The sequence below is a fragment of the Ooceraea biroi genome, chromosome 4 (assembly GCF_003672135.1).
Source record: "Ooceraea biroi isolate clonal line C1 chromosome 4, Obir_v5.4, whole genome shotgun sequence".
Taxonomy (NCBI): Eukaryota; Metazoa; Arthropoda; class Insecta; order Hymenoptera; family Formicidae; genus Ooceraea; species Ooceraea biroi.
In genome coordinates, this window is record NC_039509.1 from 4,828,800 (window position 1) to 4,851,304 (window position 22,505).

Consider the following 22,505-nt stretch of genomic DNA (forward strand, 5'->3'; position numbering starts at 1 on the left):
AGAGGCGAGAAAACGACGGTTCGGCGCGGATCCGCGTGCGGATGTCTCCGTTCGACAGTGGTCCCGTACACTCGAAGTACTTCCTGCTAGCGAGTATTCCGGTTTGCGGAGACCACGATTTCGTCGTCGGGCGGTAATGTTTCGTTCGTGGTGTCTGGCTCTCTCGAAATAGAATATAACTAGTTTTGCGGCTATACGCGCGGATCGATTTGTGAACAAGTTTCGTATTAAACGACGCAAAATTGCATAATTACCGTGTATACGTGATCATAAGCGGATTTAGGGAAAGGGGCAGGAACCCGTGCTTACCACCTCTTTAAACGAATCAATCAAAGATCACGGAGAATCGAACAAAGTTTACGATAAAAATACACGTTAATAGCATATTAATTAAGTTAATATCACATGATAACACGTGCTGACCACTTCCTTCTCATTTCTCCTTCATTGATGAATTCGTTTACGAATCCAGCTGTATGATATAATTTTTGCACTGGCGATATTTACAGCGAGTAACGTTACATGTAAATTTATAGTTATCTAACAAATTACGAGTTTGAAAGTACTTTCAATTCCCATAAGCGAATTCCCACTTGATCGAAAACGAACAAATTCTCTCTTATTAAGAAAAATTTAAAAATGTACAGCGTAACAAGAATAAATTTTTAATTCTGCCGTTATAATCCCATATTATTATAGACTATAATTGCAATTACGTGAAACGATGTATTTCTGATATCAACACGACAGAGTCGTGAAAACTATCGAGTCGAGGAGGAAATCGTGGCGGATGCAATGAGCTTTTGCCGTGCTGGGCGTGTGTGGGGTTGCACATGCAAGAAATGAACGAGTCAACGCAGTGATTTCAGTAATAAAAATTCATAATTCCTTTTCAATTTTCGATAAACGTCACCTAATACATTTGTCCTTCTTTGTACCATATCATTTGACATATGCACGTACGGAGTAAGGCGTGCGCGGGCGTATTTTTTCCCTTGAATGCTCGCACGCGGAGAGAATAACGTGGCGATGTATATCGCGTTACAAGAGCTAGGATCGACGTTCATGGATGAAAGAAGCACTGATAAATTGCGCTCGATTGCGTTTTCATTATTCTTTATAATCATTAGTGCCAACAACGTTCGTAATATCGTAATATAAACACGCCCAGTACGCTCGACTGATCCTCAAACACCACACTAGACTCCACCCTCCAGAATGTATCTTGCACTTATATTTATATTTAAGAGAGATTAATAATTTCCGTACGGGAAAGATGTTGGCTTTTGTCTCGTGAGATTATTGCTATATTCTCTTGGTGCGAGAAGCCATCGTATTTCTTAATCAACGAGTTGAATTTTCAGAGCATTTTTCTGTCGAAAGATCAACTCGAAACATTTTCAGAGAACTTTTTGCTGCAATATTTTGATAAGCTTTCGCAGAATGGCTTCTTTAAAATTCCTTAAAATTAACTCTAACCAAAGGAGAAGAAAATTTTGAGAGAGCAATGGCAGATAATTGAGCTTGTAGAATCTGCTAGATCCCTGATGCGCATGGTGTTCGAGATTGACTTTTGAAGCAAGATACTCCAATTTTTTTACTTTATATATTTTGAAAATGTGTATCGTATTCGTGTATCATTTTATATCACAATTGTGTCTTTTTGAATGTAGAATAGTTAAACACAGTTGGCGCAATTTTCTAGTATCACAATTTTTGTAGAATTATCTCGCGCATATATCTTCGGCGCTTTCCATCCACCTTTCTAAATCGATATTTTTTACATTCGCAAAAAATAAAACTTTTGTAGTAAGGTACTCTCTAAAACCGACCGATTTAATTAATATTCAATTATATATCATCATAATGTATTGCTTTTCACGATCTCTTTCTCTCTCTCTCTCTCTCTCTCTCTGCATGCGAGCGTGCATTGCGCGTATTGTGCTCACATCGTATGCACGTGCAACTGTCTAATGCACGTGAAAACGCAGTTCCGTTCCGCCTTGCACGTACATACATATCTCCGAGCGCACATATATATATTTGGAACATGCGCGTGCGAAATGTCACGCGAGCACGCGCGCGTCTCTCTCTCTCTCTCTCTTTCTCTCGATATACTATATTTACATAATCTAATATAATATATAATGTAACTCTCTGCACAAGATTTTCGTCGCAGCGCGCGTGCACGCGCGCCTTCATGCACACAGGCGGAGCGCGCATACCACAATCCACCACAATCGTCGCATTTGATTGAAATCACAAAATACACACACATACACACAGCGTCCTCTTCTTTACTTCTTCTTCTTCTTTCCTCTTCCTCATCCGCCGCGCGCGACGTGAGAATCGCAAAATGAGACGTAAGTAACGTGCGTTTACGTAATAATTGTACTACGGTAAGATTGCAATTGTGATAGATGGTAATAATCAGCGGTAGCACGCAGCAGCGGTGGCAAATGGTAAGAGCGTTGTCGCTTTCGTGTTGCAGCGGCATTCTCTTTCCCTCGTCGCTTTCTTTCTGCGCTTTACTCCTCAGCAGTGATCGCGCACGCAAATTGATGGCCACGATAATCGAGTATATACAGCATACACGGTGTGTAACGCGCACGTTTTTTAATTTAACAGGATTTTGTTGAACATGCTTTCGGACGCACGTAAAGTCGCAATAATGTTCATAACACGTACGTTATACGTGTCCGTTGTGCGTGTGTACATTTGTAGACGTACGATTCGCGAAAATTCGCTAATTATATCGATCAGCTGATCACCCTCTCGTTGCCGTAACAAAGTTAGCCGTTCGCGATCGCTTGACACAAATCGTATCGCGAGACACACCGGAAGTAGTTTTGCGTGCTTTGTAAGTGTTCTATCTGTTCGACACACACAAATTCAGTTCCGTCAATCAAATGATCAAGTCCATTTGCACAAACTAATCGACGAAACGCGTCTTTCGTTTTTTTTCCTTTCTTTTTTACATCAATCAAGGTTCCTCTGCTTTGAATGATCAATATATTAATTAGTCTATCTAACGATGCGTTAATTGTCCCTTGGTGAATACATTAATCGCGACTGGTCTCGCGACGAGGCTTCAGCGAGCAGAAAACTTCGTAACTTTATCTTAGCCTAATTCTACAGTTCGTTATTATCGTTTTACAATTCTCTAAAAATTATTTACAGTTCATTCGGCGCGACAGCGATTACAGTGTGTGCCGCGCGTCGTAAACTAACAACTGTGTTCCTTCTCTCGCTTACATATATATGTACATTTGTCGCAAGTAGTATATGCAAGAAAATATCTCTCTGAATTGTGTGAATAATTCAAGTTGTATATCTTTGGATGCGGCCAAAAATAGATTTAACTAACACGAGTTATTAGGTGGGATCTCTTCGATCAAGGATGGTCAATCGTGGCGTACGTTGATTAGGTCGCAGAGCGTAGTCGTCGTCGTCGTCGTTGTTGTTTCGTACGCGAGTTGTCACTTTTATCAAATGAAGAATACGTGTATACGCGTTAGAGTTACAAAACAGGACATATATAAATAATATAATAATCTATCATATCAGAATATAATAAGGTAGAATTAATAGACTATATAAAGTTAACAAAATAATATTGATTATCGCCTAAGATTATTAGTGTATATATCCGTATGTATATATATATCGTTAAGTCACGATTAGTACGAACGTCCAATCAGCGACGCGTTTTGACCGATCCTTGTTCCACAAATTATATAATATTATATTCCTATGATGCACAGATTAATAATGTATTCAAGATATGCATGTGCAAGAGCATTTTTTTTCTTTTTAGTTAAACGTTTTTTGTTCCTCCCTCCCTCCCCCCTCTCTCTCTCTAAATATACTGTTTCATCGATACTGATTAGGTTAATAAAACGCTCTCTATCTATTAATCGCTATTACATCGTAGGCAACTAAGTATCCATACCTGATGATATTTTCGCATGTCGCTTATCAATCCAAAAGAAAAAAGAAAAAAAGAAAGCAAAACACAAGGAAAACGTACGCTCAGCTTGTACAAGCAATCGTTGTACACGCGTTTGTGAGTAAGTACATTAAAAATCCCATCAGGTATACCGCTATTTTGTGCTTCATCGATTACAAAGAAGTGTAACAAAGAAGTGTCTCCTCGAGACCTCGGAGTAGCAGCCCTATCACAGTGTGGCTCGGAGTGAAGGCGATTTTCTTTTCTTTTCTAATCCGCGTTTAAAAAAGATCAGAAGTACTTATAAAACAGACTCTATTTGCTTGATTTCTTTCTCGGGTGGCTCTAAAGGTGACGGCGCAGTTTCTACTATCTCCGGTATCTCGTCCTCGTTTTCCTCCTCGATATCTTCGTCAATCGGAGTCAATGTATCTAATATCACAGGTTGAGTCTGCAACAAGCGGGATAATTCATTCATATTATATCATTTCCTTTCTTTCGTTTAACGAGCAGGGAGTAGTAATATCGTCCACCAGCCGGACGGAAAAAATACCGGATGAATTGCGATCGTCGTACCTGCGGTGTGGTGCACCGTTTCATAGCAGGGGCCATGAAACTAGTAACAGTGCTCACAAGGAAGAAGAACCCTGCCATGAAGAACGGGATGCTGTAGCTTTGCGTGGCGTCGTAAACGATGCCCGCCAAGGGTGAACCAACTATGGCGGCAGCTCCTCTGAATAGGATTAAAAGGCCGAAAGCGTTCGTTAACTTGTCTAGTCCCAGAAGATCCACCAAGATGATCGATGTTAGTGAGATGTACCCAGCTGAAATTAATAATTGCAAAATGTTAAGAGTATCTGTTCGATGCGGAAATCGCACACGGAGTAAAAAAAAATCAATTTTTACAATTCCGATAACGGTAATACGTGCTTCACGTATCCAGCAATGAATCTAATTGATCACTCACATATTGCTATTCCGAAAAATATGCTCATGACAATGTAAGCGGCGTAAGTATGGCAAAACGGCGTAGCGGCCACTGCGATCGTAGATATAATCAAGCAGATGTTATTCAGCAACAAGGAATCGACTTGCGGAAAGTCCGCGATATACCCGCAGGCCACACGGCCTATCGTGTTCGTTATTCCAATTATGGATAGTAAGAACGATGCCGAGTTGCTCTCAATTCCCTGGAAAAAAAAGGAACGACGCTGTTAAACATACGTTGCTTGCGTAACGATCTAGTCAGATACGGAAATTGAAGAGTACAACGTACATCCAAGACTGCGGCATCCACCAGATATACGAAAGGGACGTACAAACCGGCCATACCGAACACGTTGCTGATACCGATCAGGAGAAAAACGGGATCCTTTAACAGAGACATGTCCATCATCGTCGCAAGAGCTTCCTTAAACGAGTCGGGCAGTACCAAGCAAGGACACAAAGGTTCTGAAAAATTCCAATTTAGAGCGAGATTTAACTATAAACGTACCATAAATAGAGTTTGACTTAAATTTCAATTTTAATATTATAATAATGACACAGAAAACGACAGAAATCTATACGTACGCTGCGGAGCCTTCTCGACATCGATGTCTTTCATGTCACCGCGCATTGATTTAGGAATAGATATAACACTCTGACGATAATTGGCGAGAGATTTCTGGCTTTGGTATTCTGGTAAATTCATTACGCTACCGCTGTAGAAAATATCCTTTCTCGATAAGGGACGGACCATCATTGGTTTTTCCTTTGGGATACTGGTTTTACTGGTAGTAAAGGTGATACTCTCATCCTATACAGTGAAGAGAAACGTCACCGTATAATGCCAAACAAGATAGAATTTGTCTTCAGGAGAAGAGAGAGGTAGGAGAGTAACAATTTAAAGTTATCATCTTGTAAATTACTTACGTCAGCTTCGGCATTATTGTTCCGTGATCCCAACATGCTGCTCGTAGAGAGTCTCAGGTGCAGACTCTTCCTGATGTCTCCGTTGGAATTGAGCGTCGTTCTAGAATTCTTGATCGCACTGAGGCTAGGCTTGTACCGCTCGCCAGTACTCGTCTTGCGGATCCTATCGAAGAATGGCACGGAACCGTTTTTAGGTAAACCCTGTACATGCGTCGTGAAAGCCGGCTGCGACGCGTTCCTGGGAATTATCGTCTTGTTAAACTCGTTCTCGGGCTTCTCCGCGTCCTTCGTGTCTTTGGTTTCGTCAATATTCTTCTTGCTTCTGGACTTATTCGAGATATTCTTCAGGTCCATGCTACCGCTGTCGCTGGTGTGTCCGCTGGAAGAGTGCTCTTGTACCTTCACTTCAGATATAGTGGGGAGGGTTGGCACCGTCGGAACTGGTGTTAAAGGAGTTCCTTTAATATCACGGGTATTCAATGAAGCACATCCTATCATCTCGATTGTTCAACTAACACACATGCTTCCGATTACGAAAAAATAAAGTCGCCCATCTCGACTCTTTGCAAGGATTAAACAATTAAACGCGTTATTAAAATGTTATTATTCTTTAGCAATTCCGACAAGAAATCGATTGCATTAATTAAGATACATGTAGACATTTGCATAATACGGTTATAGAAAACGGATTACGCAACTGGCTCAATTTTGTTTGTATATACAACCTAAGCTAACTTTTGCAATCATTGGAACATATTCAAATGCAAGGCTGATCGTCGACGAGTCTCTTACCAGGCACTAATTGGTCTAGATTGAAGCTGGAATGAACACCGGGATCAATATTGATAGGCATTTTCATCCTTTTTTCCATCGACCCATCCGGCAGTTGCACCATAAAGTAGGAGCCGCCGATGCTGCCGCGTTCCATCTGGAACCTCTTCTCCTCGGCCATCCTTTGTAACAACGGTTTAACAGAGGAAGCTTTTGGATACTCCAGAGGTCTCATCATGGCGCCAAACACCTAAAAATCATCTATTGGAATTATCAGATATACGAGATGCCATAACTCGCTTAAGCTTAAAGTCGTTGAACGTTGTATTGCACGTCCTCGCACAATCAAAGCAGCGAATGAGAGAGAAAAAGAGGAATCCTGCTGTTTACTTACCGCGCAATTTAAGATGAGGCCAGCCAATATTAGATTTGCTCCCTTCCAGCTGTACGCCTCCAGCAACATCGTGGCAAGAGGCGCGAAAGCAAACGTACCGAATCCCGATCCGCATACCGCGATACCGGTGGCAAGGGATCTCTTGGTTTCAAAGTAATAGCCTACACAAACTACCGCGGGCAGGTATATCAAACCGAATCCAATCCCTAAAAGAATCATGTTTCAGTCACATACACGTGCGTGGAAGCGTGAAAAGACGCGCGAAACGCGCCACGTCTCGGATCGCGTATTTAATAATGGATTAAACGCACCTCCCATAATGCCATAAGTCACCATCAGCATATTTACACTACTCGAGAAGGTTGAAAGTACAAATGCGATGGCGCCTAAGAAGCTTCCCGCCATACATACCGCTCTACAGCCATACTTGTTCGTTAAAGCACTGACGACAGGGCCTATATCACGAGGAACATGAAACAAAATTGATGCGTAATATATAAAAATAATATGTGTCGCGATTCGTCACTACCAGATTTTATCCTAATGATCATTCGTAACGTAATTGATTTCAAATAACTTTGCAGCATTTTTATCACAAACTATTACATAAAGTCGAAACTTAATCCTCTTTCGTTGAGATAAAGCGATAAGAGAGCACTTGAGGATTGATTAAAAGATAAGATTTACAATCTTTCAGCAGTTATTATATTTGAGAAAATTTTCGCTACGCAGAAACGAGCTTCTCGTTAACAAATATTGCCAATATACTTGATATCGCAACAACTTTTTTCCATCTAACATCAACTCCTTTAGATTATTCGTGATGTAGGTAATATCGAAATATTGAAAAAGTAATTGTTTCCGCATCTTACCAGCGCTAAGGTACATTCCAGATAGCAACGAGCCGACCCAAGCGGTCTTGCCCTTTCCTTCTCCGAAATACTTGACAAATTCTCCCAGAAAGACACCGAACGTGTATGCGATGCCATCCACTATCATGTTACACATGAATGATGCAAATACCACCACCCACCCGTAACCACCATCCGGCGGGGGTGGTATGTCATGGTACTCGCAGAGCGAACCACCCTCGTCTTCCGGCGAAGCTTCATCGCCACCCGGTCCATCGGTCCCCGTTAATCTGGATTGTTCCTCTACGGAGTATTCGCTCTCCGTCTGTAACAGAAGACACGTGGCGCGATCACAATACGCTGTCTTATTTTCTATAAATATAACATTAAACATTATCACTTTTCTTTCGTGTATAACAGAAGAAGAATGACGAATTGCGGCATGATACACATCGCAATGCAAAGTTTTAAGCAGTAAAAAATCTAATGGGGATAATTTCATGATGATATTTGTTTCGCATATTGATCGCGTACATTCCACTTGACGACTTCACAGTAAAAACCACATATAATTAAAGACTACCGCAGCGCGAACGCGTTGCATTCGCCTTGAATAAGATTTGCCGTTCACCTTGAATACTCTCAGAAAAAAAAGTCTCCTTTCGTATTGGTGCACAAACAAGTATTTCATTCTCTAATCGCCGACTGACGAAATTTAATCAGTCTGACTCTATTATTCAAATCGCATGTAAATGATATCTTCTCGAGACGTTAAGAAAACTAAGTAATTTGAGATGAGTCAAATCAAAGTCTGTTGAATAACAAAGTAATGTATTTTTTCAGTAAAAAGTATTTGTGTCGCCTTTCTCTCTCTCTCTCTAAGGATTTATTTTTCATTGAAATCACGACAATTATAAATATAAATTATCTTACGAAACATGCGTCTATAATTCCTACGCCTCCATACTACTTCCCTTTACTTTCTTTTTGTTTCTCAAAAGCAAAAATATATTTCCAAGAACGCTCGAAAGAAATAGCATTGAAATTTCGAGAAATGAGTCATACTGTTGAACACACGCCACGAGAAGAGAAACCTGAGAGTTTGCGCATTTGCAAAATCGTCATGGGCCATGGTTTTCGTTTTAATCTGAACCATGATAAACACGGTCCTGAAATTATTGCGGGGTGTAACGCGAGATGCGAGGAGCGGCGTGTAAGCGGCTACAGGATGATCTCATAACGCAAACGCCAGCATAGATATTAGATAGCTACCGCGACTTGATCAGTCTCTAAGGCTACATGTAGCCAAGGTAATGCATGTACTGTTGTCCCTGTAGAACGCAGCGTTAAACTCAAACTAATAAAGAAATGCCAATGACGTCAAGTAATGACATTTTCATTTTAATTACTCTTCTATATCGTTACATTACGATTACTCGATTGCTCAACACATTAATGGAAAGATAAAGCTTAATCAATCCGCGCTATTGAAGAATTGATAAAGGATGATTGTATCGATTTACGTGATCATTTAATTTAAATGACATTGCCGAATAATTCACTGTACAGTTTGATAACTACGCCGAGCGTTGATATATATATAAAAAAAGAAGGGCTTATTAATATCGAGGTATTATTATCACGGTAATTGAGAAGGAGAAATATCGAGCCACGCCCACGACTAATTGACGACGTTTCAAAGTATTTACCAGGTGTCTCTACATTAATCACACGAGATTATTGAGTTACAAGGTAATAAAAACAAACAATACTCAAATATTACTAATAACTTCAACAGTCAAGAGAGATAAGCACCGTGTATTGTTCTCGTTATAATATAAACGGCACGAATAGATCAATCTTTGTCCACAATTCCATGTCTCATACTAGATAATGAGTAATGTAGAGGAGAATCCCCTATTATGAGACATGCTCCTAATATGAGATAATGGGGTTTCTGCTAAACTATTGAGCACCATCTGTTAGTTCCACCATGAACTTATTACTCTTGGTGTAAAATGTATTTAGTGAAAAATTCATTGTTCGTTATTGCGTTTAGCCTTTGCAAGAAAAGGTTTGTGAAATTGTGAACATGTCAAAGTAACTTGAGGTAAGTCTTTAAACCTTGTTTATTATATAATAAAGAAATGATTGGCAATAAATTCAGTATGCAATGATAGAGTAGAATCGTAGTAACAGGAAAATACGCAATTTGTTGAATTGCTTAATTATAAAGGTTAGATTTCATGATCGCGGAACCGCTAGGCGTGTGGCTCGTATAATGAGGATATTCAGGGTACTCTTAATATGAGATAATTATTGCTCGAATATGAAGATTATGTAGTGTAATAAAAAGAAAGAAAATACTACTTAAGGTTAAAGAAAAGTTAATACGAATTTATATTACGAAGTTTTGTATTTAATTTTTATAGAATCTGACTATAGAGGTTAGAGAAACGAGGAAGCGTCGACAGTGGAATCGTGAAGATTTGGCGAAGGCTGTGGCAGCAGTATTTTTATAAAACTATCTAATAAAGTTTTTTACTTGCAATACTGATGTATTTTGCACTTTTAACACCGATTTCTCGAGGTATCTTATATTAAGAGCACACTTTCTCGATCCTGCGTAAAGCTCTTTTTTCAAATTTTTTTAATTTTCAGAAAAAATAATATTTAAATTAGATTTTTCATTTCACCAATCTAAAGCTTATTAAATTCTCTTCAAGATAACGTATTAAATTTTTAAATTCTGCCTATAGATTTCCTTACATTCGGTAAAATCGATATGGTATCTCATAATCGGGGACTTTCCTCTAATAATAAGTAGCACAATAGAATCGAAAACGAAAACTGACGAAATAAGAATAATGAAAATTATCTCTCATTAATCGTTATCCAAGATCGTACAGTGCGTACGAAAAAGTTGTTACGCTGATATCTCCCATTTCTCGATACTTTTATCTTATCTGTAAAAATATCTCCCTGTACTAATAATAAGCCTATGTAATGGAATTTCTATTGCTTTATTGATCAATCGACGTCTGCTAGTGCCAAAAGCTGCAGTTTCACTTGAACTCGCATGACACACTATGACACACGGAAAACTATCAAAAATCGTGAAAGTTTCCTTTCGTCGTCGCAAAGACGATTACTTTGCAGAGTCTGTCGCGCCTCGTTTCTATCCTCCTTCATCGCGGCGATCTCATTACTATGAAATTAGAGCAACGACCTCGCGCCTCACGGCCTCTTCGCATCGCGAGGAGACGAATTTAAATGCAATGCGCGCGCGCGCGCGCGTATGACTCGAGGCGGCCGAACGGAAGGTCGCAACTGATCAGCTGATCGCGCGCTGTCACTCCGATCGCGCCATCCTACGACAGCAGGTGCGAAGCTCTCTCTCTCCGCCGAGGGTCTCTCGATTGTCGCGGTCCGATCTTTTCCGCGCGTACGTAGCAGACACGCACTTTACGCACCATTGTAACGCGAAGCAAACACGATGAAGACGGTGTATCCTCGCGTCACGGGCGCCAATCAACCGTCTCGACTGTCAAGGCTAAGTCACGTGTCACCGTCTTTCTCCGAGGAGAGCTACGCACACGCACCACGCGACTGCGCCACTGACTACAGACGACGGATCAAGACCGATTATCATCCGGCGCGACAATGTTTCTGCAGTTCCTACGAGCTGACGGGCCGCATCGAAATACGCGAAATCACCGTGTCGTTTGGTCAGACCGAAAGCAAAGACGATGGCGCGAGCTAGTTGCACGAAACGTGCAGGAGCACGAACAATTCGCAATGTTGGAAAGAGGTTTAAGTGATTTAGCGTTTACGAGGAAATTCCATCAGAAGCGATTTTACGGCAGAAATTCGTCCAGCGTTTTGTACGTCTACTCGCACGGGACGAAAGAGAGCTCACGAGATATCCTTAAACATGTTCGAGAGACGTTTTCATTCTCGAGCGAGTTCTTCGAGGGTCTTTTAAATCTGTCTTATTTGGATGGTTATTGATCGCGTATTCAATCGTGAATCGCGTAGCAACCGGAATGCCGCACTCCGATCGCGACAAAAAGAGCGGGAAAGAAGGAAGGAGGAAAGTGATGGACTTAACGACAATGCAACGGCCATGCTATCATGGTCCGTTCCATGTACAAACCGTACCGTGCTGATCTTGCGAACGCGACGCGAGCCGTACTGGCTGTACTGCGACTTGTTGAGCGACGCACGCGACATTCTACGAACGCCTTGGATCGCTCAGTCACTCTTGTCTCTCTCTCTCCAACACTCTCGCCGCCACCTTCCTTGCACTCTTTCTCTGCTGCACTCCGCTCGTGGTCTCACAATCGCGTTCTATTTTCGAGCACGCTCGACGCGACGCGAACGACTCGGCGTGCTCTCCTCGCTCGCACCTTTATCGCAGCGGATTCCCTCGTTCCTTCACGATCGAGCCTTTCGCGCGCACTGACGCGGCACTCTATCACTGCACCAGCACGCTTCTACCGCCGATCCAGATCGACGATCACTCATCGTAGTCCGCTGCCATGTCGGCTACGACCGCACTGTTGGCGCGCTCGCGCTCGTGCCCGTCGTCCGCACTCCGCACGCCACGCTCACTCCGCCGCTTAGCGCACTGCCATCGCGCGCAGCGCGCGCCGCGCCGGCACCCGACAACTCTGCGCGGTCTGCGTCGTGACGCGCGAGCCTCGGGGAGGGGAGAACCGATCCCTCGATCTCTAACTGTGCTCCCGAGGAAATGACCAACGCGGCGATTTCTTTTTCCCTTCGACAATTACTTTTCCGTCGTGATTTCGTGCTTTCCTAGATCCAGCTGATTGTTGCGACTACATAGAAGATACATCTCGGTCTTTCATGCAGCAGCAGTCTTTTCCCGTCTTATTGGTTCCTGTTTTCTCTTCCAAGAAATCATCATTATAATTTTCCTTCTCAATCAAGTACGATTGATGGTCGCTTGGAGAACTAATATTCTCGAAACGAAATTGATTTCTCCTCTCGGCAAACAGGCGCGAATCGCGACGGCCGGGACGGGGTGGGAGATGTTTTCCTCTCGGCGTGCGCACACGTGCAAAGTGACTCACGTGCCGTGGACAAAAGATACATGTGCATCAAGCGCTGTCGCTTTGTCCAGTGCCTCTTGGTTTTTTCGCATTTTGTCACGTCGATCGCATGTCCGTAATATTTCTGTCCGGGTTCCTGAACTCGACGTGTCAGTCGAGCGACTGTCGACTCGGGGATGTCCGCGGCTGAACTTTCGCGCACCAACGTTGGTTGCAACTGATAGTCGTGGCGACTATCAGCGACTATCGATTCGCGGTGCACGCACGTGCAGCTTGGAGATGGAGCGAGCCTCGCAATTTCCGCGAATTCGCCTAAGCTTAAGCACGAAAATGCAACTCCGTTTCGTCGCGAGACTCGAAAATAAAACTCGGATGTTGTGAAGAGATTTCAGATGATTCAGCGTTCTTCAGCGTAGCAGGCTCAGATGCAATTTTGCAAATCGCAAAGAGGCGAGTCGAAACATGCTCCCGCACTACATCGCGCAGTTTTTTCATGGAAAAAAAAAAGTTTCCGCCAACTTGGCTCGCGAAGATCGAATTCACCAGCCAGCCGTCCGAACCGCCGCGTTTCCTATCTGCCCGCGCAATATCGATACATCTTCCAAGTAGTTGTCGATGGACGCCTGTACGTGCGAAGCCGCGGTCGCGAGAGATTGATTTACGGATAATTCACACTGGTGATATCGTTTCCAAGTCCATCTACCGCACTTGCTCGGGAATTGGACGGGAATTCGCGCATTGTCGTACGTACGACGCACTGTCAGCACTCTGACCGGATAAGTGCTACGTCGAGGATATCCGCGGCGCGCAACGCAGCGGATGCTATTTATACCCGAGAACGCGCGCGTTGCCTCTCGAAGCTCGTCGAACTTCCGCGAACAAAGCGCCGATTCGTCTCGATCGTACCTAAATGCCGTACCCTAAATCAAGGCTGCGTTTCCCATCTTACGAGGGATCACGCGAGATTCCGAGCGTCGAGCGTCACCGGTGTCGAGATCGAATCGTCGGGATCGCCGGATCGATCTCTCAACACGAATCTCGCGACGAACGCTTTGGCTTCGCGTAATTTTCCACGGAAAATTATGCATACACGCAGAGACGGACGAATGTGCACGCTGCGTTTCCGCGTGCATCTCGTCCCCACTCGCGCGCTGACGAAATTGCATGGCACATCTTCGACGGCGAGGCGCGTCCGCTCCGTGGTGTCAAGGGACGCGCGCTTCGTGCTTTTTGACGTGCGTCATCCGCGCCGCTCCCAGGGGGGGATTTCTCCGCAGGGACGTTTCGCTTCGTCTCGAGACCCTACGTGGATCTGTCACGTTTTATCGTACTTCACTTTTTAACATATGTATGCAAACGTGATCGTGATTATCATTGATATTGACAATATAGATGATACGATATTTTTAAGGGAGTAAATTCAAATGCGCCTTGAAAAACATCCTCGAAAACTCTGGAGCGTTTGTTTCATAGCTATGAAATAAAATGCCATCTCGCAGTTATAGTCCCGAGAATAGTCTTGTTTGGCCCCGAGGAGAATAGATAAGAAACAGCAGCTTGATTAAACGAGCGACTTTATGGGTTTATTTTTCAATGAGTTCACACGCGCATGAACGTAATGACGTGTCCACTTTCGTTTCGACGAATGAATGATTCATCACAACCTATCACAGAATTATAATGAAGCGTTATAAATTGGAATCTCCTAATTAGTCTGTACGTATCATTACAAATGGAGACGCCCTAAACAATAATATTACAGAGTAATTTTCTAGAAAATAACTTTCCCCTTGTGAATGCGTTAGTGTACACCACATAATAGACAGAATTGAAAAAAATTTCAGTCATTGTCTCTAAAGTGAACTGTTGCGATCTTTGATACAGAGAAATTGATAGAGAAGGAATGAAACAAACAACAAGACGAAAAGGAATCTCATTCTCGTCTCGTCGAGTCTCAGTCCGAGCAGAGCCTTAAGGCCTTCCATCTAATTGTGCGCGGTCTTCAATTGAATCGGAGACGGAACTTACAACGAAACACTCGAGATGCTGTTCCACCGAATCAGCCATAGCTTGCGTCGTGGCACGGTAAGCTCGTTTGCCTTTGCACTATCAGTCGTGAGAATCACGATGGTAGGAGTTCTTCATTAGCAGCGCTTTATCGGCTTTATCGGTGTACGTAGGACCACGTTTGTCACGAGTGAAATGTGATTGCGAAACACAAAAATCGAGCCGAGCGCGACCGCCGAACTTGTGCCGTTCACGCGAGATACTGTGCGGCCGCGAAGCGCGCGGCACGATGCTCACGCGGCTGACGACGCTTATGAATTAATTAGATAATAACCAGCGACAATTAGTCCCGGACGCATGAAAACACCATCTGCTTCTCATCTCCGCGGAAACATTTCCTAGCGTTTGGTCGCGCGACAGCCTCATGACAACGATCATGCGAACCGAGGCGAATCAATTCACAGGAGGATCAGAGACTGCACAATCTTTGATTAATAAAAAATCTCGAAAAGAAAAACAGAATGTTTTACTTTATAAAGGTGTACAAATTACTTTATTGTCTTGGATCTTGGACTCTTAATGCGCTACAACTTTTAATTGCTTTTAATAACAAAATATTCAAGATATGTGACAATTCGACAGGAAAGTGCGCTTATTATCGTTCATTCGAGGAAAAGAATCTCGAGGATAAATCGTGATAAAGCGCGCACGTGACGTTTGTGTGTGTGTGTGTTTGCACAACGACGTTCAAATATTTCGAGTCATGGAGATTGACGATTTCGACCATCTCAAAGTTAATTGTTTGCTTCGTGTTTATCGGATATTGGTAATTTGTTCAAAACAGTCAAAAAACTCATAAAAATTGAAGTGGTCGATCGTTCATTTATCATTTGAAATGATAAACGAACGAATTATCTGTCGTTGAAAATACAGAGTATATTCTATATTTCTGCACTTGTTCTGGCGCGAATCATTTAATCATGCAGAATTGTTTGGGACTGCGATATTCCAAGCAATGATAAACACGGTCCAAGAGGAAGAGCAACGTTCTCGGACACATCCGATGACTCATATTAGTATTGTTTGTTCATGCGCTCTAATTACCGCAACCTTACTGAATTGTACTACCGCCTCTTGATAACGCGAGGTCCGCGCTTCCGCACTGAACTTTCAGACAACAATGCCGCAAACGGGCGCGAGATTATTCGTGGGATCCTTTGCATAAATCTCAATTTATCGATAATATCGGACAATATCGCGCTTCTTTTACGTATGGGAAAAACGCACATTTTACATACACGTAAATTATTATAATTTTAAGGTATCAAATTTACGTCACCGTCTCTTACGCACTCGAAACCGTATCATCGCACATGACCTATCGACGCGACAAAGAATTTAATCGATGAAAAAAATAATCTGTGGCAGAAACGCGATCTAATATCCGCCGGTTGAACAGTCGCAGGATCCGAGGCGTGTTCGACATCGATAGAGGATGATAACGAGTTCAATAAACACTCAAAAGATAACGGGCAAGCACACAGAAAAGTAGATCTTGATCTCCCGAGGCTGTCACGAGTACGTTATAAAGCATCGCGTGATAGAAGGAGCAGTCTCAGCTCGAGAAACGAAATGGCGACCATATTCCGCGAGTTGCTTTTGCGATTTTCGTTGCTGAGTTCTCTCAACACAAGAGCATGGAGAGGACAATTCTGCAAACGTAGCGAACGTATTTAATTAATATTCTGAAAAAAATGAAAATGAGCGTGAGCGCGGAAACGATGCAGCGTATCGTCGTCCGAAATATCGTGTTTTGTCGCGCGCGCGATGTTGCATTATCAATTTCCTCGTCAACAGGCCCACAACCCACTTTCACTCCAGCGCATTTCGCTGGACTGCTCCATCACGCCATGCGCATTTTCGTCATTTGCCTTGAGAGTTGATCGTCGAAAGGACAACCGAGAAAAATGCTGCAAGGCCCGTGTGTAAGCGCGCTCTTTCTCACGCGTCAAATTCAAACTGGAATTTCATTAAAACAACGGACGATAATGTACTAGACTATATTTCAAAGGTTTGTTTCCTTGGAGTCAGATACATCTTAAATGGAACAACAATGTAATGTGCGTCAAATAGTCGTGTTGTCTAGTACTCTTTTCAATTTTAGAGACTTTAATTAGAGAGATTCCAGAAATAGGAAACATCTTCTCTAGAAATTTCACTTTTTTTTCCATTAGTAAAACTTCCACTTTTTATTCCAGTCATTCCTCCTCTTTATACCGCCGCACTGATTTTTGTGTCTTCCATCATTTACGCGGCAACGCGTAAATCGTCTCGAAATGCATATCTGTTCAGCGAATATATTAGTGTGAATCACTTTGCGAAATGTCGAGTCGCCGTAAAACAATACGATCACAAATATATCGCGAACCTGATCGAGTCGAAACGACGGCAAAGAGGTTTAATTTGAAGTTGCTTCGCGAAATTTCCGATATTGCCCTTCTCATGGAGAGAATATTCAACGATGGATTAGGAAATTTAAACGGATGCATCGAAATCGCATTTTCCACATGAATAAGACGAATCATGTCAACGGAGTAATTATTTTCTATAAACGATTTTCTATAAACTCGACGAATGACTGCGAGTGAAAATTTCGCGAAAGAAAAAGAAAACAGGAAATTTACATTACGCCCACGTATGATAATGGTACGTCGCCTCTCTCTGTTTCGCTATCAATTCGATTCGAATTCCCGCTATTAACGATGGTGGAGGAGCGCGAGATCGCTCACGAACACGTGAGATCATCCTTTCATTTTTCGTGAAACACTTTGTGAAACCTCTACTTTCCTCCTAGAAAAACACGCTGTGCATAAACAGCACAAAAAAAACGTGATTACGGAAATGCCACAAATTGGCAAAGTTCAATTTTCCACATCTTTTCATCATCATAAAAGGAGCTCACCGAGCTCGTCAATATTCCACGCTCAAGTTTCAAATTTTTCCTTGATTTTCCTAAACAGTAATTGCAATTTTTTAATATTATCTAGACACACCCACGCACGCACGCGCGCGCGATTATGTAACATTATCTTGAAAAACACTCGCAATAATTTCATATCAATTGGCGTTACCGATACGCAATTATACGTAACATTTTATCGATGAATATCTTTATCGTTTATCAAATGTATAATTTTAATAAAACGCATTTATAGAATATTTATAGAATATTTAAGCATCGTTACACGCACACCGTCGCGACAAATTCCATAGAAATCCGCGTGTCTTCTATCGGCATAATTTCGCATTACCTTATTCGATCGTGACGCTTACCTTATTTTTGGGCGACATCGTGAGGCTGGGATGACTCCCGCGTTTCTCTCGATCAGAGGCAAGTGCACCCTCGCGCGCGCGCACGCGCGCGGTACGTGCGGTGATCGGACGAGGGCGAAGGAGACGCGCTACGAGTGTGAGCCGGAAGACGCGACGAGACACCCAGGGAGAGTCTAGCCAAAGGCTGCTATACTCTATCGGCGCGTAAAACGTAAAGCGAGTAACACGCGCGAGAAAATGCGTACGCTCGTCGCTCGTGGCTGCTCAACCACCGGCCGACTTAATCGCCGCGCGGACCCGGGACCAGCGCGTACTACACGTAGTCCATCTCCGATTCCCCACTCCTGGGGAACTCTGCATCGCTCGTCCGCGCTCGTCCGCGCTCGTCCATGCTCGTCGTCGTCGTCGTCGACGCGTTTCTCTCCTCGCGTACATCCCATGCCCTCGTGCCTCCGTCGTCCGCCTCCTCTCCCCTGCACTCGCGCAATCTCAGTCATCCATCCTCTCGCCCCCGCATGCGCCCTGTCGCGTCCGCCTCCGGTTGACGCGATCGGCAGCAGAAACGCACATTACTCACCCGCGGTACTCGCGATCTCTCTTTCGAGTACGCGCGCGCGTGCGAGAACAAAGCGAGGACGGGTGAGTAAAGTATCGCGCGTATGAAGTCACGCGCGCGCGATACGCTTTTCGATCCACGCGGCCCCGCTCAAAATCGATTATCTCTCTTCTCTCACTCGTTCGCTCTCCTTCCCTCTTTCGAATGGTCGATTACGTCGTCCGAGATTGTCTGATCGTCACGTGCGGGCGATCATGGTAATCGAGTCAAAGATATATTATAGTTGCTCTAACGGTCTCAATCTCAATTACATATGTGCGGTATATAGAATACACATATTGGGATGCTGCAAAATTGTGTACGAGAATTCATTTCGTTAAGCTTCAAGTCGTTGCGACTTGATTATGAACAGCATTGGAGAGGTTCATGTAACCGGCGAGATAACGGCAATCGAGTAGGTACTTTACATTTTTGTCGAATAAAAATCGATTGGATCAATTGGTCGAGAAATCTACGTCACTTGAAGGAAAATGCGCGAGAGAGAAATGGGACATGCCGCATGCATGAAATTGCTTTCCACGTGCGTCAATTTGCCGCTCTTGCCGCTGCGTATCAAATATACCGGAGAAGAAATATAGGCGAAGGCGTGGATTAAATTGCACTGAATCATAATAAGCGATCATAATAACGATGTGATTACTTTGAGGGAGTGGCGAATACTTTATCCGGTGGCTGATAATGAAAAAGTACTCGAATTAAAGAGTACTGTCTTTATACGACTTCTATTGACGCGTATCGCACACGTGATCTAATTAAAGCATCGTATTATTTTGGCTATCGGATATGCTGGCATTTTTCTAACGTGCTTCGTGTCGAGTCAAGAGCGATAACGTTATCTTAATGCGATATTACCGCAGCTTCGTGTATTTGCAGATGTCAGATGATCTCACCGAGAGATTGGCAAAGCTTATGCAGAAAATAGAGACATTACTCAGGCATGAAATATATACATGTACACACAATCTCGAGCGAATAATCGATCGAGACTGTTTGCCGAAAATTTCTCCTATTTCGCGTCGCTTTTGAAATAATTCATGTAATAATACTGTCATAAAGCGGAGCCGCGTGCCACAATTGCAACGCATTTTTTATTATTGCCGGTAATTTGAAAAAATCCTCCAGAGAATTAGAGTCCCGCTTTGTTTTATCGATAAAATGCAACGAAGAAACAAGAGGATGATACACGAAACACTTACGATATTGTTCGGCACAATTGCCCTCTTTGGATGGATGTGGAGGCCGTCGTCGTCGCCGATCTGCTCGCCGCCGATCTGCTCGCGGCTGCTGGCGGGGCCCATTTCAGCGCCGCGGCGCCTCCCGGACGGCGAACGAAGCCTGGCTTCCGCTTCGACGCTTCGTTGAAATCGAGGCGCCGGCAGCACCTAACCGATCGACCGAACCCCTCGGACGATCGACGCAGCGACCCGGGTTGGCGCAGCCCTCCCAGCGGCGATTTACGATGCCCCCATCGGCGCCAGGTTGGCGGGGGTTCCGTGAAAGTCAGTCTCCTCGGCCACGTCTACGTCCATTTGCCCCGCAAGAATAATCTCTCCTCTATATTTTTCGGCTGATCGCGTTTAGGCGACTTTATCTTATCGTACGTAATGAACAAGCTCTCTTGGCTTCTTTCTTCGAACTACTCTTCTGATTCAAGGAGTTGCCGATGGCGAATGACAGGCTAAATCGATCGCGCGCATCGCGGAATCTCTCTTTGGCCGCTCTTTGAACGATCGTTTCGATCGCTAGCGATCCTACGAGTTCGAGTTTAACTCGAGCGAGACTTGATGTTCCACCGTTCCTCTGTTTTTCGTTATGATGACAAAAATTCGGAATACTGTCGAGTGTCAATCAGTTTGTCATCGATCACCCTGATCATCTTCTCACTCTGATAATCTTTCGGTTACCACAGCTACAACTTTGGTCGTTTTCACAGATTCTTTATAGATTTGTTAGCCTTCTTTGTAGAGACTCGGCTTGTTCGACACGTATGTCACGTTGTTGCGGCACTATCTCGGCATAGATATTCCGCGAGAAACTTTTCCTACCGGCCTCCTGGATTACTGGTTCACCGGTGGTCTTGCCCTCGTGGTTGATCGCGTTTCACGACCGCAACCGAGAAGCGACGTGGTACCAACGTCTCAATGACGACGACGATGTCGCACACACCCGTCGACCGGCTCCAGGCACTTGCACACTGTGAAACTCTCGCAAAGAGGCAGAGAAGGAGAGACAGACTCGCGCAGGGCGGTAATAATCGCCAGGTGAGAATCGGTTCGCCGGTGAACCACGCGTAAGTTTAAAAAAAAAAGAAAAAGACGACGACGACGGAGATTCTCCGCGCCGGGGACAAGAGCTTTCCTCTCGTCAGGCTCTACCCCGCCGCGGTTGGGTAGCGCCGCGGCGCCCCGGGATCAATAAAACGACCGCCCGGCCGTCGCCTGTCCTAGGTCCCGCCTGGCCTCTGTCTGCCGTGTACTCCCGTTTTGCTTGCGCGACGCCGGACGCCCCGACGTCCCGACGCGGCCGGTCGCGCGCGCCTACTCGCCCCCGTCTCGCACTCCGCGTAATCCGCCAATCCTCGTACGAGAGCGACGCTGCGGCGCCGCGCCGTGCTCCGACGCGATCATCGCGACCCGAGGCGCACGCCCGCTCGCGTGTGGGACTCGCGCCGCGGGTCGATATCCGACCGCGGTGGCCAGGAGCGTCCACCACGGGCAATTCAGGATCAGGCAATCAGGTCTACCAGGAAAAAGAAGATGTATGTTTTTTGAGAAAATTTCACAGAGAATAAGCATCAGCGGCGGAAAATATAAAAGTTTCGGTTTATCACCGAACAAAAGTGCTAAAAAGAGGCAAAAATTTTCATTGTAAAGTATTAATATATACATGTATCGCAGTCAAAGAGATTTGAAAGATTTGGAAAAGAACGCGCTTTACTCAAGCATGTAATATTCAGCCTTAGACTTATTCCCATTGCGATACGTAGCTACATTCCTGTGCACAGTGGTTGCCGCATAATAAGCATACATTGCAGGAATAGTGAAAATGTTATTTTCCGCGGAGAGATTATACATGTGTAGACACGTTTCTTACGTGCAAATATATTTAGAAAATTTTATTCGAATCACTTCTTGATCTCATTTACTGAGTATAATACTTATTTATATGCGTACATGTTTCTGTAAACGCATTATCTAAAGTTCATATTGTATCATGTATGTTTTGTCTCGAGTGAATTTATTTCTTCGAAAGACTTCTTTCTGCAATGTTTCACAAGAACATGCATCTTTAAGACTTCCGTATAAAAGTCTTATAAGATATTTAAATTGTAATAAATTGTAATAATCGTAATTCGATTATCGTACGGCATTATCAAATGGAAGCGCATGCACAGCTTTATTTGGAACGACCGGTCATTATACCCTGCTGGGTCAGTGCAATTGACGTGTCTCACTTCTCTCCGTGAATAATTTCTTGCGAAGGAAGAAGGACAAGTCTAGAGAAATACTTCAAACAGAAAATTTGCAAATTTGCAAAATTTATAGTACGATTGTCATCAGGAATCATCAGGATAAACGGACCATTAAGTATGCTT

At 43.7% G+C, this 22,505-nt stretch overlaps 1 protein-coding gene across 4 annotated transcripts; it reads right to left on the reverse strand.

Annotated features, from left to right (window-relative positions):
* Positions 1-863: 863 nt before the first annotated feature.
* LOC105286155 (monocarboxylate transporter 12) lies at positions 864-21,420 on the reverse strand. Of its 4 annotated transcripts, none has more exons than XM_011350880.3 (11): positions 20,107-21,420; positions 7,901-8,204; positions 7,340-7,483; positions 7,029-7,234; positions 6,656-6,884; positions 5,864-6,303; positions 5,522-5,747; positions 5,226-5,401; positions 4,917-5,139; positions 4,526-4,773; positions 864-4,400 (listed from the first exon to the last, which is right to left on the reverse strand). In XM_011350880.3, the coding sequence occupies exons 1-11, from the start codon at positions 20,206-20,208 to the stop codon at positions 4,251-4,253; spliced, it is 2,448 nt and encodes an 815-aa protein (XP_011349182.1). In that variant the 5' UTR covers positions 20,209-21,420; the 3' UTR covers positions 864-4,250. The 4 variants fall into 4 exon arrangements, with proteins under 4 accessions (XP_011349182.1, XP_011349181.1, XP_011349186.1 ...); XM_011350879.3 differs by having other exon boundaries at positions 5,864-6,321; positions 20,107-20,208; XM_011350884.3 differs by lacking the exon at positions 20,107-21,420 and adding an exon at positions 18,295-20,094 and having other exon boundaries at positions 4,251-4,400; positions 5,864-6,321.
* Positions 21,421-22,505: the final 1,085 nt, after the last annotated feature.

What these genes read in the sequence shown, in the direction of transcription:
- LOC105286155 (XM_011350879.3), bottom strand. Translation starts at nt 20,208, where the DNA reads ATGGGCCCCGCCAGCAGCCGCGAGCAGATCGGCGGCGAGCAGATCGGC. An exon ending in GACTTATGGCATTATGGGAG is followed by an intron (nt 7,235 to 7,339) that starts GTGCGTTTAATC and finishes TGATTCTTTTAG; the next exon opens with GGATTGGATTCGGTTTGATA. An exon ending in ATTTTTCGGAATAGCAATAT is followed by an intron (nt 4,774 to 4,916) that starts GTGAGTGATCAA and finishes TATTAATTTCAG; the next exon opens with CTGGGTACATCTCACTAACA.